This window comes from Eleginops maclovinus, chromosome 18 (genome assembly GCF_036324505.1).
Source record: "Eleginops maclovinus isolate JMC-PN-2008 ecotype Puerto Natales chromosome 18, JC_Emac_rtc_rv5, whole genome shotgun sequence".
In the NCBI taxonomy this organism is placed as follows: Eukaryota; Metazoa; Chordata; class Actinopteri; order Perciformes; family Eleginopidae; genus Eleginops; species Eleginops maclovinus.
The window spans coordinates 24,844,680-24,858,989 of NC_086366.1; the positions used below are offsets into that span (position 1 = coordinate 24,844,680).

Consider the following 14,310-nt stretch of genomic DNA (forward strand, 5'->3'; position numbering starts at 1 on the left):
ATGGGGGTGGAAACATCATGCTTTGGGGCTGTTTTTCTGCAAAGGGACCAGGACGACTGATCCGTGTAAAGGAAAGAATGAATGGGGCCATGTATCGTGAGATTTTGAGTGAAAACCTCCTTCTATCAGCAAGGGCACTGAAGATGAAGCGTGGCTGGGTCTTTCAGCATGACAATGATCCCAAACACACCGCCAGGGCAACGAAGGAGTGGCTTCGTAAGAAGCATTTCAAGGTCCTGGAGTGGCCTAGCCAGTCTCCAGATCTCAACCCCATAGAAAATCTTTGGAGGGAGTTGAAAGTCTGTGTTGCCCAGCGACAGCCCCAAAACATCACTGCTTTAGAGGAGATCTGCATGGAGGAATGGGCCAAAATACCAGCAACAGTGTGTGAAAACCTTGTGAAGACTTACAGAAAACGTTTGACCTCTGTCATTGCCAACAAAGGGTATATAACAAAGTATTGAGATGAACTTTTGTTATTGACCAAATACTTATTTTCCACAATCATTTGAAAATTAATTCTTTAAAAATCCTACAATGTGATTTCCTGGATTTTTTTTCTCATTCTGTCTCTCATAGTTGAGGTATACCTATGATAAAAAATTACAGGCCTCTCTCATCTTTTTAAATGGGAGAACTTGCACAATTGGTGGCTGACTAAATACTTTTTTGCCCCACTGTATATGCCGCTCTGATGCAAAAACTTTAATACACAGTTCTCGACACGACACGGTCAAGAACTGTTTGCTTTCCCGTCCCACACACCTGATTCTGATCACCGGGTGATTACCTATATGCACTCTGCAATGAAAGCTCTATCCTGTGGTCAATGTCAGAACTGCATGTTACATTTAACTTCTGCAGATAAAATAAAACCAATATTATGGCTCCAACCATTCCAAAAGATGCAAAGGAAAGGTTGTGAGAACACTGTGAAACATTTAGAATTCTACATGTCAAAGTCAACTCTGGGGGTACTTTGTGAAATCTGAAAAAATAACCCTGATGTCATAGGGAAGTTGTAAAAATGTCACTCAGTGTCAATGTTATCTCTCCTACAGAAGAAGCCCTAGAGATCCACAAGAGGAAGCTCTTCCTGTGGTTCAGCCACCTTCCCCAGGAGGAGAAACAGTTCGGAGGCTACTTCAGTCCGGAGACCATGCACGTGGACCCGCTGATCCTGGAAAGAAATGCTGAGGAGAGGGCAGGACTGCTCAGTTCCCCTCTCCACACCCAGACCCCCTCCAGCTTCCCTGTGACCGTGGAGCAGCTGTTTGAATCCACCGATGCCTGGAGTGAGGGCCGGGGACTCAACGTGCTGCTGTATGGGGCCGTGGGAACGGGGAAAAGTACCGTGGTGAGAAAGCTGGTGCTGGATTGGTGCGCAGGGACCACCCTGACTCACTTCAAGCTGCTGGTTCCTTTCTCTTGTGAGGACCTGGGCCAGCTGTCAAAGTAAGACGGATATGTCATGTCTCATATTATAATATATCACATGTTATTTATCTGCCAAAACGACTTCACTTTGATAACTTAGAAATGCCCACGGGAGCATCCCAAACATAGATGTGTATTAAAACTCCATATTGATTTCCCCCCTCCATCACAGGACAGCCTCCTTGAGGGACCTTGTGGGCAGGAAGTACCTCCACCTAAAAAAACACCCTCTACTTGGCGGGGAGGGAAACCAGGCCAAGGATGTACTCTTCCTCTTCAATGGGATGGAGAAGATGAAACTGGACTTCCGGATCGGAGCCACGGAGCTTTGCAGTGACCCTAACGAGATGCTGCCTCCAGGTGTGGTGGTGGTCAACCTGCTGAGGAAGTACCTCCTGCCTGAGGTAAGGGACGTTATCTGTTCTGTTCCTCTGAAATCAGCACTTCCTGCAGATGTTTCACAATAAAAGCCTCGCGTAAAGGCCAGGATCTTTTCCTTTGAAGCAGCTGGAAGGCTTTTAATAAGGGCTAAATATTGATCGACTGTATTTTTATTTGTTACTTGCTGATAATCATACTGTATTTAGTCTGTTTTAAATTAACAATCTGGAGCTGAGACATATATTAGCTCCAGCAATAATATAAATATAATATTCAGGACAGCACAGAACTCTAGTGATTATTTGAAGTGTTTCTTTGTTCGTATTTTTTTTCCTCAATCCTTTTTCTCGGTCAATCTCACTGGTTTTGGTTATTTATATGGCATTTCATCTATAATGACAGTTGTCAGGACAGCAACACAGGAACTTAGTTTTCTACAGCTCGAGAGCACTTTCCAGCCTTCAGTCATCCATCATTTTCAATTGTATAACAAATAATAATAACCAGATAACATGGCACAATAACAAATGACAAAAACATGGCAAAAAGAATGTCCCTCTTCCCTTTATACGTGCAAGGGTTAGCTCTTGGCCACAAGCTCCAAAAAAAGGGGAAGCATTTCAACTTGGAGCGGAGAACCGAAAGTGGTAAAATGCTAACTCATCTCAGGGGTTTTTGGACGCATCCTTGCAACATCACTCTTAGGGACAGGACTATGTTCTTGTACCGAGCTGAATCACTGAAAATCACCAAGGCTGAACAAGCCAGAAAGTTAGAAAAAGTATACACTTCTAAAATCTGTGTTTATTTCTTCAGTGTATTCATTTCAATATGTGTAGTTGGTGGTTCTGTAAGTTTGCTGTGGTCTGTTCCCAGGCCAGCATCTTGGTAACCACCAGACTGTCTGCCCTGGACCGTATCCCTCAGAAGTACGTGACTCGCTATGCCCAGATTTGTGGCTTCAATGATCCGGACCGCCAGCGGGCTTACTTTACCAGCCGCCTGATGCAGCAGAGTGGAGAAACTACACAAAACAATGAGGCCCAGGCTCTGATAGAGCTGCTCTACCTCAACCTTCAGAGAGAGAGCCAGCTGGCTGCAGCCTGCTTCCTCCCCTCCTACTGCTGGCTCACCTGCGCCACCTTACACTTCCTCCATTTCACCGACGCCAAGGCCCCCATACGCACGCTGACTGGCATCTACACCAGTTTCCTCAGACTCAACTTCGGAGGGGAGGTGCTTGGCGCGGGGATGGGGACAGATTCGGCCATTCAGGAGCACCAAACTTCCCTGATGTTGTACGTAGTCCGTACGGTCGGGAAACTTGCCTTTGACGGCGTGACGTACAAACGCACGTCATTCTCAGAAAAGGAGCTGGAGCAGTGGATAGGAGGCAAGACCAAGACAGATGAGGAACTCCGTCAGCTGGCCATGTTCCGGACTGACGTGCTGGACTTTTTCTTGGCTCCATGTGTTGAAAGCGTCAAGCACTTTCCAGAAGACCCCAGTAAGATCGATGAGAAGCGGTATGTGTTTGCAGTCCCGGCCATGCAGGAGTACCTGGCGGCTCTCTACGTCGTTCTAGGAGAGAACAAATCTGCCCTGGAGAAGATGACCAAGCAGGTGTCTGTGGCCATTGGTCAAGCCAGTGAGGATGTCAGTGCCATCTTTAACATCCTCTCTAAGTTCATTCCCCTCCGCATATTTGCTGTTTTCAACCTCCTCAAGCTTTTTCCAAAGCTCTACGAGAAGATCAGCATTAAAAACAAAGGCAGCATTGCCAGAACCATGGCGGCAGAGATGTTCCGCACCGAGGATAGCTACAACGAGGACGTGCTGGATCAGGTGGAGCAAAGCCTCCTGGGAGTCCATGGCCCGAAGCCCAAGCAGATCAGCGAGGCCCAGCCTTTTGAGCTCTACCCTATCTTCATGGGGGGACTGTTGCATTATGGTAACCGGGTCCTTCTCCAGCAACTCGGCTGCAGCATTCAGAGCACCACTGTGGCCCAGATCACTCATGCCCTCAGGAAGTACCTGGTCAGAGGTAACGGATATCTTCTTTTCAGTCTTGTGCTTTGTCTGTTGACTTGAGTGATTGTTTGTTAAGTAGTGTCTATTAAAGTAACTTAACACATCTGAATTCCCCTGAAAGATCCCCAGCGCTCAAAAATGTTTCTTATGTTATGTCTGACCTTGAATATGCTAACCATGGATGTAAAAAAAGAACTGCTATGGGGCCAATGTCCCCATTTATTCCCATGAATCCAAACTTGAGAACTAAAACACTTCCCTGAATCTTCTGAAAATGTACTGCATATTTTAGGAAAAAGAGCATGTATAATTGCAAAAGCCCTGCCTCCAAACCGTTACGTCACGGCCAGTCTCTAGTCAAGCAAATAATTGGAGACAGAAAGCAAGACAAGGCAAGTTCGCACCTTTCAACACAAGGCAATTCAAAGTGCTTTACAAAATAAAAGACATTAAGAACATTAAGAAATAGTGCAGCAGAAACACATTTGAAAATGGCATTTAAAAACAGTCATTAAAAAGTAAAGATGATAAAATAAACATGAATAACACAGGTACAGGAATAAAAGTTACAGTGCAGTAAGGTATGAACAGTTCAATTAAAAGCAGCGGCAAAAAGAAATGTTTTCAGCCTGGATTTAAAAGTAGTAAGAGTTGCAGCGGTCCTGCAGGGTTCTGGGATTGTTCCAGATATTTGGAGCATAATAACTGAACGCTACTTCTCCTTGTTTAGTTTTAACTCTGGGGACAGAAAGCAGGACCGTCCCAGAAGACCTGAGGATGGTTCATAATGTAGCAGGAGATCTGAAACGTATTTTGACCCTAAACCATTCAATGCTTTATAAACCAGCAGCAGAACTTTGAATTCTTTGACAGACAGGAAGCCAGAGTAAAGACCTCAGAACTGGAGTGATGTGATCCAATTTCTTAGTGTTTGTGAGGTCTGGAAAGTAATTAAAGTAAGTCAAGTAACTCTGGATTCAGCTTTAAGTGGATTTTTACCGGCTTAGGACTATTGAAGTCTTCGTACTGGAAAGTTGATTTACGTAAAACAGCTGATTTACAGACGTCTCTTTCCCAATGTAATTCAACAGGAAAGAATATGTTGGGCCCAAATGACGTCACAATGAGGCCATTTAATGTGCTTCAATGCCTGACAAACTTCCGTTTGGCTTGATGCTGACTTGTATATGTGCAAGCTTTCAAAAACGACCATGTGTGAGCCTGACACATATCGACAGGAAACAGTATTTGACAAACAAGTTGGACACAGATGTTTTCCCACCAGAACCGCATCGAAAAAATGGCTGGCTTTTACCAAATAATTTAAAAAATGAACCTTCATTAGCTTGTGAATTGGCAGAGTGGGATAAATCAAATGTAAAAAAGAAATATGGTTGGAAATGTGCACAAAAGATTGTATTCCAAGCGTCATTACAGCATCTTCAATTGTTTAACTTTTTTTTTAAATTCAGCTTAATCACTAACAAGAGTTTTCTGTCTTATTTAACACTAGAGCTCAGCAAGCCTCAGCCACCAGCGGAGCTGATGGATCTTCTGGTGCTTCTCTACGAGTTCCAGAACCCCCGACTGACCGCCGAGGTCCTGGCCTCCATCAGATCCATCCGCCTCACCAACGTCCGTATGACGTCCCTCAAGTGCTTCATCCTGAGCTCTGTGCTCTCGTGCAGTCCAGCCAGGTACAGAGTGCATTTCTGTAAAACCTGTTCAGTTTGTAGAGTTAAGTACTTTATTTAATTCCTGGCTTTGTAAGATAATAATAATAATACAGCTTTATTTATATAGCACTTTTCATACAGCACATGCAGCTCAAAGTGCTTTACAAAATGGCACACATCACAAGTTAAAAACGAACAACAAAAGAAACACATTGAAGTAAAAGGTAATAAAAAATAAAATACAATAAAATAAATAATGATTCCTATTCCTAAATAAGACACAAGGCTAATGTAAACGGATGATAGTAATAAAACCTTCATAATTAATTATTCATAATCATAATAAAGGGTACAATTATTAAAAGACCAACGTAAAAGGAAATGTTGCTATTACAACTCCTAAATAAATAATAAAACCCTTTAAGACCAATAAAATAAATAAAACAATGTAAAAGTAGGTTAATAATAATAGCAGATGTTATTATTTCAAAATGTTTAATACCAAGTGGATCCAAAACAGTTGCTGCTTCAACTATTGGGCTCCGTGTAATTATAGCCTTGGCCATACTTGGAAATCTTATTCGCAACCAACAATTTTAAAAGAACAATCCAGGAACCACAACAAGAGAGCAGTTTAATTTTAGGAATTACTTAATATTTCTGAAACTTTTAACCCAGAAGTTAGTACAGTCTTAAGGACTGACTAAGTGCTCTCATGGTATTCTTGTAAAAACAACTAGGGGTGTCAACCAAAAAATGTACCCAAGAAGTGCATGACAATCTAAGACAGAGATTTACTCTATCTTAACGTGATTTCTGAGTTATTGGCATGAAGACAGATCATTTTCAGTCACCTAGCTAAAGCATCTGTCATCACCCATGTGTACCGGAAACCCGATCGGTTCTGCGCACATTGATTTACGGCTTTGATGAGAAAGTGTCGAACAGCATCCAAAAGATAATATACCATCGAACTGATAACTTCTTACAACGCTGAATAAATATAATGTACCTTGATATATTTCGTTGTTCATTGTTGAATGACTTTAACAATGACTTTATTGCAGCTATGCAAACATTTACCTGGCTTGTCTTTGTTAATAAATGAGCTCCATATGTCAGACATTCTTCACCAAAACAAGAGGGAAAGTATTTATTTTAATAAAGACTAATTTAAGTCGCCTATTTTATAACTAATCATAACAAAGATAACGTTTTTTTATTTCAATTCCAGAAAAGTGCCATAAACTGCCTTTTAAATACTTCAGTAAGCGTGATGGGCAGTAGCGGTGTATTCGCACATGGGTAGAACCCATCTGGTTTCCGATACGGATCGGATAGTGACATCATCAACGAATCCGCTGTCATGCTGAGCCGCAGTGATTCCCCTCTGTGTAATGTGCGATACACAGAGTGCATTTCCTCTTATTTTCAGGACAGCTATCATATTGCACGCTAACATTGACAGCCCTAGTAATATCATATGTTATGGTTCAGAAATAAGGCTCTGTTCGAATACAGTTTCTATGTTTCAAAGTGTTGGAAATATTTATTTGCAGTTTAAAAAAGATTCTGCAGACATTATAGCTATATTATAGTTTGTTAGTTTATACCTACTCTACATGAAATGCTAAGAATGAGCACGTTTTGTCTTGTGATAGCATTTTATTCAACATGTTGTGGTTTCTCCTGTAGTTACCGGCTGGAACGGCTGGACCTGTCCGCCTGTATGCTGACTCAGGACATGCTGCCCACGCTGTGGCCTGCCTTCAGGCACACTTTCAACCTCAAGTGAGGAAACTCTTGTTTGTGGTGTGCAGTGAATAACAGAGGGGCACTTTTCACGGGAAATGTGTGGGTTTGTTTGCATGTCGCTAAAGGTTGTACATGTAATGTTACTAAGAATTGACCAGTGTTTGTTCGGAGCAGAATTCAGTAGAACTACTTTATCTGTCCTTATCAGTTCCAGGGTGTACTTTGTATCATTTGTGTTTATCGTGAAACAAAGAGGTGTATCTGGCAAATGAATGTAAGCGCTTATTGACTAAAAGGTGCTCCTAAAAAAATAAATGAAGAGCTATATATGTGACGGGCATATATTGTAAAAATCTACTTGTGCAGGACAAACATATATAATATCTGTTATGTCTTTGAAACACGTTAGTCTGTGACCTCAGACATATCTTTGGCTTTTACCTTTGTTTATGGTCAGCGTCTTATGGGCTTAATTTAGAGCTTGATTTTATTATTTTGCTTTTTAAAATAATTCTTTGGTCTCTAAAATGTCAGACAATTATTTTCTGACATTTGTGCATGAAAAAAAGCTTAATTTGCAAATGTTTTTGTTTCTTGATTGACTTATCAATTCTCTAAAGTAACCAAATAGAGAGTCAACCTGTGTCATCCCTGTGGTAAAACATGGTTAAAGCAGTTCAAACAGGTTAATGATGTAGCATTAAGCACACACATATGGGATGTGAGTACGGTGGCAGAAATGCAAATACAATAAAAAATAAACAAAGCACATCAGAGTTGAGTACATTGATTAACTAGAATACATGGCATTGAGAGCGTTTTTATAGATTTATTGTAATATCATATTGGAGGATGTAGTTTGTGTTGCGCTGTGTTGTAGTAAACAATCTCTACCCTTATTGATATAAGTGGGTCATCCGTTTTAAAGGCATTGTTACTAATGACTCCCATGCTTGTCCAGCATGTGTATGCTGTGTGTGATTGTTGTGTCTGCCTGTCTCTGCTGTCCTCAGCTTGCAGTTTAACAGCCTGGGTCCTGAGTCCTGCATCCTCCTCAGGGATCTGCTCCTAGACCCCAAGAGCTCTATAAGATCTCTACAGTAAGAACACACGTTTACTCATGTCTTTATGGGTTCTGTACAAAGGAATCCTCTCTGTACCGTGCTGTTGTCTTTCCTTTGGATTATACACAGTTCAGTTAGTTATACACAGTGACCTGATCCCCAGCACTGTGGATCTGCTCCAAACAGTACAAGGTAAGAAATGGCATCAGTTAGCTGTTGGATGAAAAGCAGGCAGGTGGTTTGTGTGAACCAACACACCTTCAACCTCATGAGGGTGAACACGTTTTACCCTGCCATTCCAATTATACAGTAAGACCATTTGTTCTGAACCAGCACAACCTAAATGATCATTATCTCAAATGGTTTAGCCATAAGAAGGGGTCCATCAGTCCTGCTTTATTCAGACACCTTGCTTGATGTCGAAGGCAGTCACAGGTTCTGGTCAAATAGTAAAAACAATCAGGTCCTGTCTTCTCCCAACCACTTCACTTCAGTGAAAACAAAGCCCCATTGATTTGAGAACAGATGTGAAGGGGAATACATCAGGACCTTGGAAAACGTTTTGCTACTGTGTACTTCTACTCCACTACAGTTCAGAGGTAAATGGTGTACTTTTACTCCACTACATTTAATGATGGTAAATATAATCAGCCCTTAAATCAGACTGTAGTTCACCTGGAGTAAATCCAGCAGCTACCCTGCAGTATACAAAGCCATTCAAACTAGCTGCACCTTTACCAGCTCTGAGAACACTTTAATGATCAATAATTATAAAACATACCAGAGATATTATTCTGAAATGGACCAATCAAACAATCACTACTTTTACTGTCCCTACTTTAAGCACATTTTGATGAGAATATGTTTTACTTTTACTCAAGTAAAAGATCTGAGTACTTCTCCCACCTCTGAGTAAAGAAAAATGAAGGGAATTGGTTCTCATGCTCACCCTCACCCCCACTGCCCACTTGTATTAATCAATATGAACCCCAGTTAGTATGATTGTATAAAATGTGATTTTCTGCAACATAAGCATCAGTAGCGCAGCGATGTCTCACTATTCTCACGTGTCGTTCAGACTGTGTGACAACCCTTTGCTGGAGTCTGGAGCCGGCTCTCTGCTGGAGGCCTTTCCGGAGAACCAGTCTCTGACGCACCTGTCCCTGATGCACACTGGGCTCGGGGACCAGGGGGCCCTGGAGCTGGCTGAGAGGCTCCAGCAGCAGAAGGGGCTCCAGGAGCTCAACGTGGCCTACAACAACATCGGAGACATGGCGGCCATGACTCTCGTGGATGCCTGCAGGGAACACCCCAGCATTCACACTGTGCAGTGAGCAGATCTTCACCACATAGCTGAATGATGTTACTATATCTTTTAGGTCTCTCTGTTGATGTAGTGTGTTGTGCTTTGTGCAGCTTGTACCTGAACCCTCTCACTGATGTGGGGAAGCAGTCGCTGTATGTCCGAGGCGATCCCAAGAGCCACAGCGGCCGGAGGGTCAAGGTCCTGGCTTCAGTCACCGAGGGCTCAGACCTCTCGGAGGACTGGCATCCCATCCTCAGCGTGATACAGAAGAACATCTCCTCCTGGGACCGAGAACGTGTCAAGGATCAGCTTAAGGTACACGCATCTATGTATTGAAATCAAAGAAAGACCCAAGACAAACTTAGTCTAAGTAAAATATCCATAAACTATGACCATAATATTTAGAAAACGTTTCCTCACCATTAACTAAAAAGGTAAGAATTATGAGAGGTTAAGAATACTACTTAGTTTCACCACTGAAAATTAAGGTTTATGCTGTTACAAATATGTGATTAATAACTATTGACCACTGAAGATGGAGAAGTACTCAGGTCTGGTACTTAAAAGCAGAAGTACCAGAGTGTAGGAATACTCTGTCACAGTAAAAGTCCTGCATTCTAAATGTTCCTCCAGTGAAAGTAGAAAGTACTCTCATCTAAATGTACTTAAAGTAGGGACAGTAAAAGTAGTCATTGTTTGATTGGTCCATTTCAGAATAATATCTCTGATATGTTTTATAATTATTGATCATTAAAGTGTTCTCAGAGCTGGTAAAGGTGCAGCTAGTGTTAATGGCTTTGTTTACTGCAGGGTAGCTGCTGAATTTACTCCAGGTGAACTACAGTCTGATTTAAGGGCTGATTATATTTACCATCATTAATCCAGATCTGTAAAGTAACTAAAGGTGTTAGATAAATGTAGTGGAGTAAAAGTAAACTTTTTACCTCTGTGTAGTACAAAGTAGCATGAAATTGAAAAACTCAAGTAAAGTACAAGCCCCTCAAAATGTACTTATATACAGTACTTGAGTAAATCTACTTTCTACATTATTGAATGTCTGGGAGTAATAGTGTGAACCGTGGGCTAAACAAAGACCACAGGATCCTCAGTGTGTCTGAGCTGGTTCCTGTGTGTTTGTGAAGCAGCGCCCTCTTATGGTGAAACCCTGCAATCGAATGAATGGGCATGTTCATTGTGGAATCCTCCCTGTGAGGAAACAGGAGCAGGGCGCAGACCATAAACTATAAACTATAATTACTCTGGATTTGGCTTTAAGTGCATTTCACAACATGTGGGACCTGATGATTTTAAATAAGGGCTATTGTCGAGGCTTCCTTCCCTATTTTTCCATCAAGTCACTAGACGCCTTAAACAGACATTACATCGTTGTCGATTTGGTTTGCCTCAGATGGTGGTGATAAATAAAAATAACAAACTTTTTCACACAGATAACAAAGAAAACAGGCCTTTACAATAGTCAAAGCAAATCAAACAAAAGGGGCAAAACTCTAATAAAATAATAAACAACTTAGTTATTTCTTTCTTAGGCTAGTATAACTAACACACTTTAACGGTTAAAAAACTGTGCCTCGATGCTGTCTTTTCGACAGCTTGCCCATCTCTCACTTAGAGACTGGGAATTGTAGTCCTTTATACTGTTTTGCCTACATACGCCACCATTAGGTCAAAAATACTGGCACTACCAGCTATTGTGTTTGTACTGGGGAGTCAATTTACCTTTTTTTTAATGAAACGCTACATTTAAGATGTCTCTTTTGTAATGTAAGTCGATGGAAAAAGTACTTTTAGGCTCAATGGCGTCACATGACTGACTTGGAAGATGTAGTCCTGCTGTTTGAGCATGAATATCTGTTTCAATGCCTGGCTCCCCTCCTGGGGCCGTAGGTCAGACTACAAGAGGCTGGGACTCAACCTGTCAGTTGGCTAGTCTTCAACCTGGAGTAGAAAACAAGTGCTTCCTTAATCATTAACGAAAGAGGAAGAAATTCTGAGAGGGTTAGCATACAAATACATTCCTACATGAAGTCTAAAGCATGACAGTCCCTCCCCTTGCAGGTGTTCCTCAGGGACCTGGAGTGGGGGCGTCAGCAGCAGCCGAGCCTCTGGAAGAGGCTGCACTTCCGCAGGGTGGAGAAGGGCGTGCGGCAGACTCTACAGATGCTGGAAAAGAACACTATATCTCCATCCTCAGGAAAAAGCAAATGAGCCATCAACGCCAAGAGCTGAAAAGAGCTTCATCTTCATCAGTACAACAGTTTAAGAAGCCTTTCAAAGAGACTTTGTTTTAGCACTTCCTTTAAAATCGTAACAGAGAATTCAGTTGGGAAGCTCACAGCGAGCTTTTTACCAATAAACAGCAATAAGCATTTTATTTCGGCGGTGTGATACTGCTTATGTAATGCAATGGAACAAAAATGAGCTGCTTGACATTGACTATTCAGGTACATGATAACTCAGGAGGGGGCTGGGGGATGGAGGGAGGTAAATGTATTTAGTTTTTAAAGAATGTTGACGGGTATCATCTGATTCATGATAAAGAACAAAAAAGCAGCAATATTTTAAAGTATGGCAATGCAAAAATCCTTATGAAATATTAGACTAATATTATGCAGGGCTTGAAATGATTTACAACTGAAAAAAGACATGTTATGTTGAAGTTTGAAAGTACCACCAGCATGTTTTCCTCTCAAACTGAAGCAGATTGTTTGTTAAATGTTTACTTGCTGGGTATATGTCAGTCTTTATGGGTAGTTTGACATTGTTGAAGCTAAGTTGGGAGACTGATGGGTGATTTTAATTTTGGTGCTTCCATAATATTTTCCCAAATTTGTTAGGAGCCCAAGCAGCCACATCAGTGATGAGCCTGATATCACTTTTATAATGTATTTATCAAACCAACCAAGTGTATTTTAAGGTTTTTCCTTCGAGTCATTCAGTTCAAAAGACAACAAATATTCAGTGCACTGTGTCTGCATCCCATGGAAGTGTCTTTATTGCCCTTCTCTGCTGCCAGTAGATTCTCTGATATGTTCACTTGCCTTATTTTAACACCAGCAGTTGAGCTGTATTTTGTTTTATTTTGTTAATACATAGCTGTTAAACCTCTATGTAGTGTTTTCAGTAGGAAACTGAACCGATTTGTTACATTTTATATGAATGAGCTGTACGAAGTACCAGGAGCTGGTATTAAATGTCGAGTTGAATCAAAGTTTTAAAGTTATTTCATGATTAGAGTTCCTGCTAGAACTTTAAAATATGTAAGTATTAAATATGATATTATACATATAGTCAAAGTTTTGTAGATCTACTTGTAGAAGTTATTTGGCTTCTTTGGTTAATAGACAGTATGGTTTTGTAAAAACCCATGTTCAACCAACTCTCGAAAAAAGTGTGTTAAAAAACACGATACTCCTATTCCTTTCTTATTGTTTGTGGTGTCAAAGGTAAATTGTATCAATAGGAGGGCTGTACCTAATAACTTCAAAGCTTGAAAGTTGAAATAGGAATTATAAATCATCATCCAAATGATTTGCAGCTCCTTTTTATTTCCAAAGAGTGTTTTTAGGCCATCTGTGCCTTTTAACACAGAGCCAGATTTGAAAGGGGGAGATGTGGGGGATATGAGTCAAGGGTCCCAGGTGTCCCCACAGTATATGCACCATTGTATAGCTCACCTGCTAAAGCTGGCTGCACAGAGGGAGCTTCAGCTCCTATTACCATTTTTACCCATCCATCATTTCATACTGTTAAACACCCAAACAGAAACTTGACTGTCCTGGGGTAATTACCCCAGACTGAAGGTTTTTACAGACTTCTGAATTAACCATTCTCATTCATGAGCTCATGGCGGTGCTCCGTTACAGCTAACAGTATTGCACTATAGATGAATAAACATTAGAAAATGTAGAGATGTACAGAGATTTTTTTAAAAAGGCAAAAACTGGGTTTAAAGAGAGGGGGAACTTAATCATAACAGGAGTGGAACTTAAAATGAATACAAAAAAAGTGATGGATATTTGGCCTTTAATTTGGGCATTTAAAAAATATATTCCAGCTTGTCTGGTGGGAAACACGGCTGGATCATGTTAGCTAGCTGATGTCGGCAGAAGCCTGTTCAGTTATTTATGTAACGGCTCACTTTAAGAAACTAAAATCTTCCTTTAACATGTGGGTTGATCCCCTTTATATTGGCCAGGTTTTTTTATGGATCTCTGGAGGATGATGGCGTGTCACTTTTGCGCAGCCAGTGCTATGAGCCTGAACATGTTGTACAAAAGCGAGTAACTTCTGTAGGCACATTCATGCAACCACAACAAAAGAACAAATAGTGTTTTCTGGGAGGGGACGCTCAGATCATTTCAACCTTAACGCATGTTCTTCAACAATTCTAATATGATTTCACAAGTAAAAGGTTATCGAGGACTGCTGCCTTATTTTTACTTCATTTCTGATGTTCTATACTCGGATCAACATGATGTGGTGCATGTTCGGTGCTCTAATTTTACTGCTGGAATGTAATTCAAACGTGCTGCATTAAATGTTATAATGTAAACCGTGTTGTCAAAGTCATTTTTATTGAGTTATTTATAAGATCAAATATAAACATTTTATTTTTTACTTGGATGGTTACTGTTAGCTC

General features: G+C 41.0%; 1 protein-coding gene across 2 annotated transcripts in view; it reads left to right on the top strand.

The window, feature by feature from the left end:
• The window catches only part of nlrx1 (NLR family member X1), a 22,686-nt gene extending 8,463 nt beyond the window's left edge, over positions 1 to 14,223 (top strand). For both annotated transcript variants that reach the window (XM_063906181.1, XM_063906180.1), the window contains exons 4-12: positions 1,062 to 1,455; positions 1,610 to 1,841; positions 2,695 to 3,862; positions 5,363 to 5,546; positions 7,221 to 7,316; positions 8,294 to 8,380; positions 9,423 to 9,674; positions 9,761 to 9,965; positions 11,727 to 14,223. In XM_063906181.1, the coding sequence (XP_063762251.1) occupies positions 1,062 to 1,455; positions 1,610 to 1,841; positions 2,695 to 3,862; positions 5,363 to 5,546; positions 7,221 to 7,316; positions 8,294 to 8,380; positions 9,423 to 9,674; positions 9,761 to 9,965; positions 11,727 to 11,876 (2,768 nt within the window). In that variant the 3' untranslated portion in view covers positions 11,877 to 14,223. The remainder of the gene's footprint in view (positions 1 to 1,061; positions 1,456 to 1,609; positions 1,842 to 2,694; positions 3,863 to 5,362; positions 5,547 to 7,220; positions 7,317 to 8,293; positions 8,381 to 9,422; positions 9,675 to 9,760; positions 9,966 to 11,726) is intronic.
• The last annotated feature ends 87 nt before the right edge of the window (positions 14,224 to 14,310 follow it).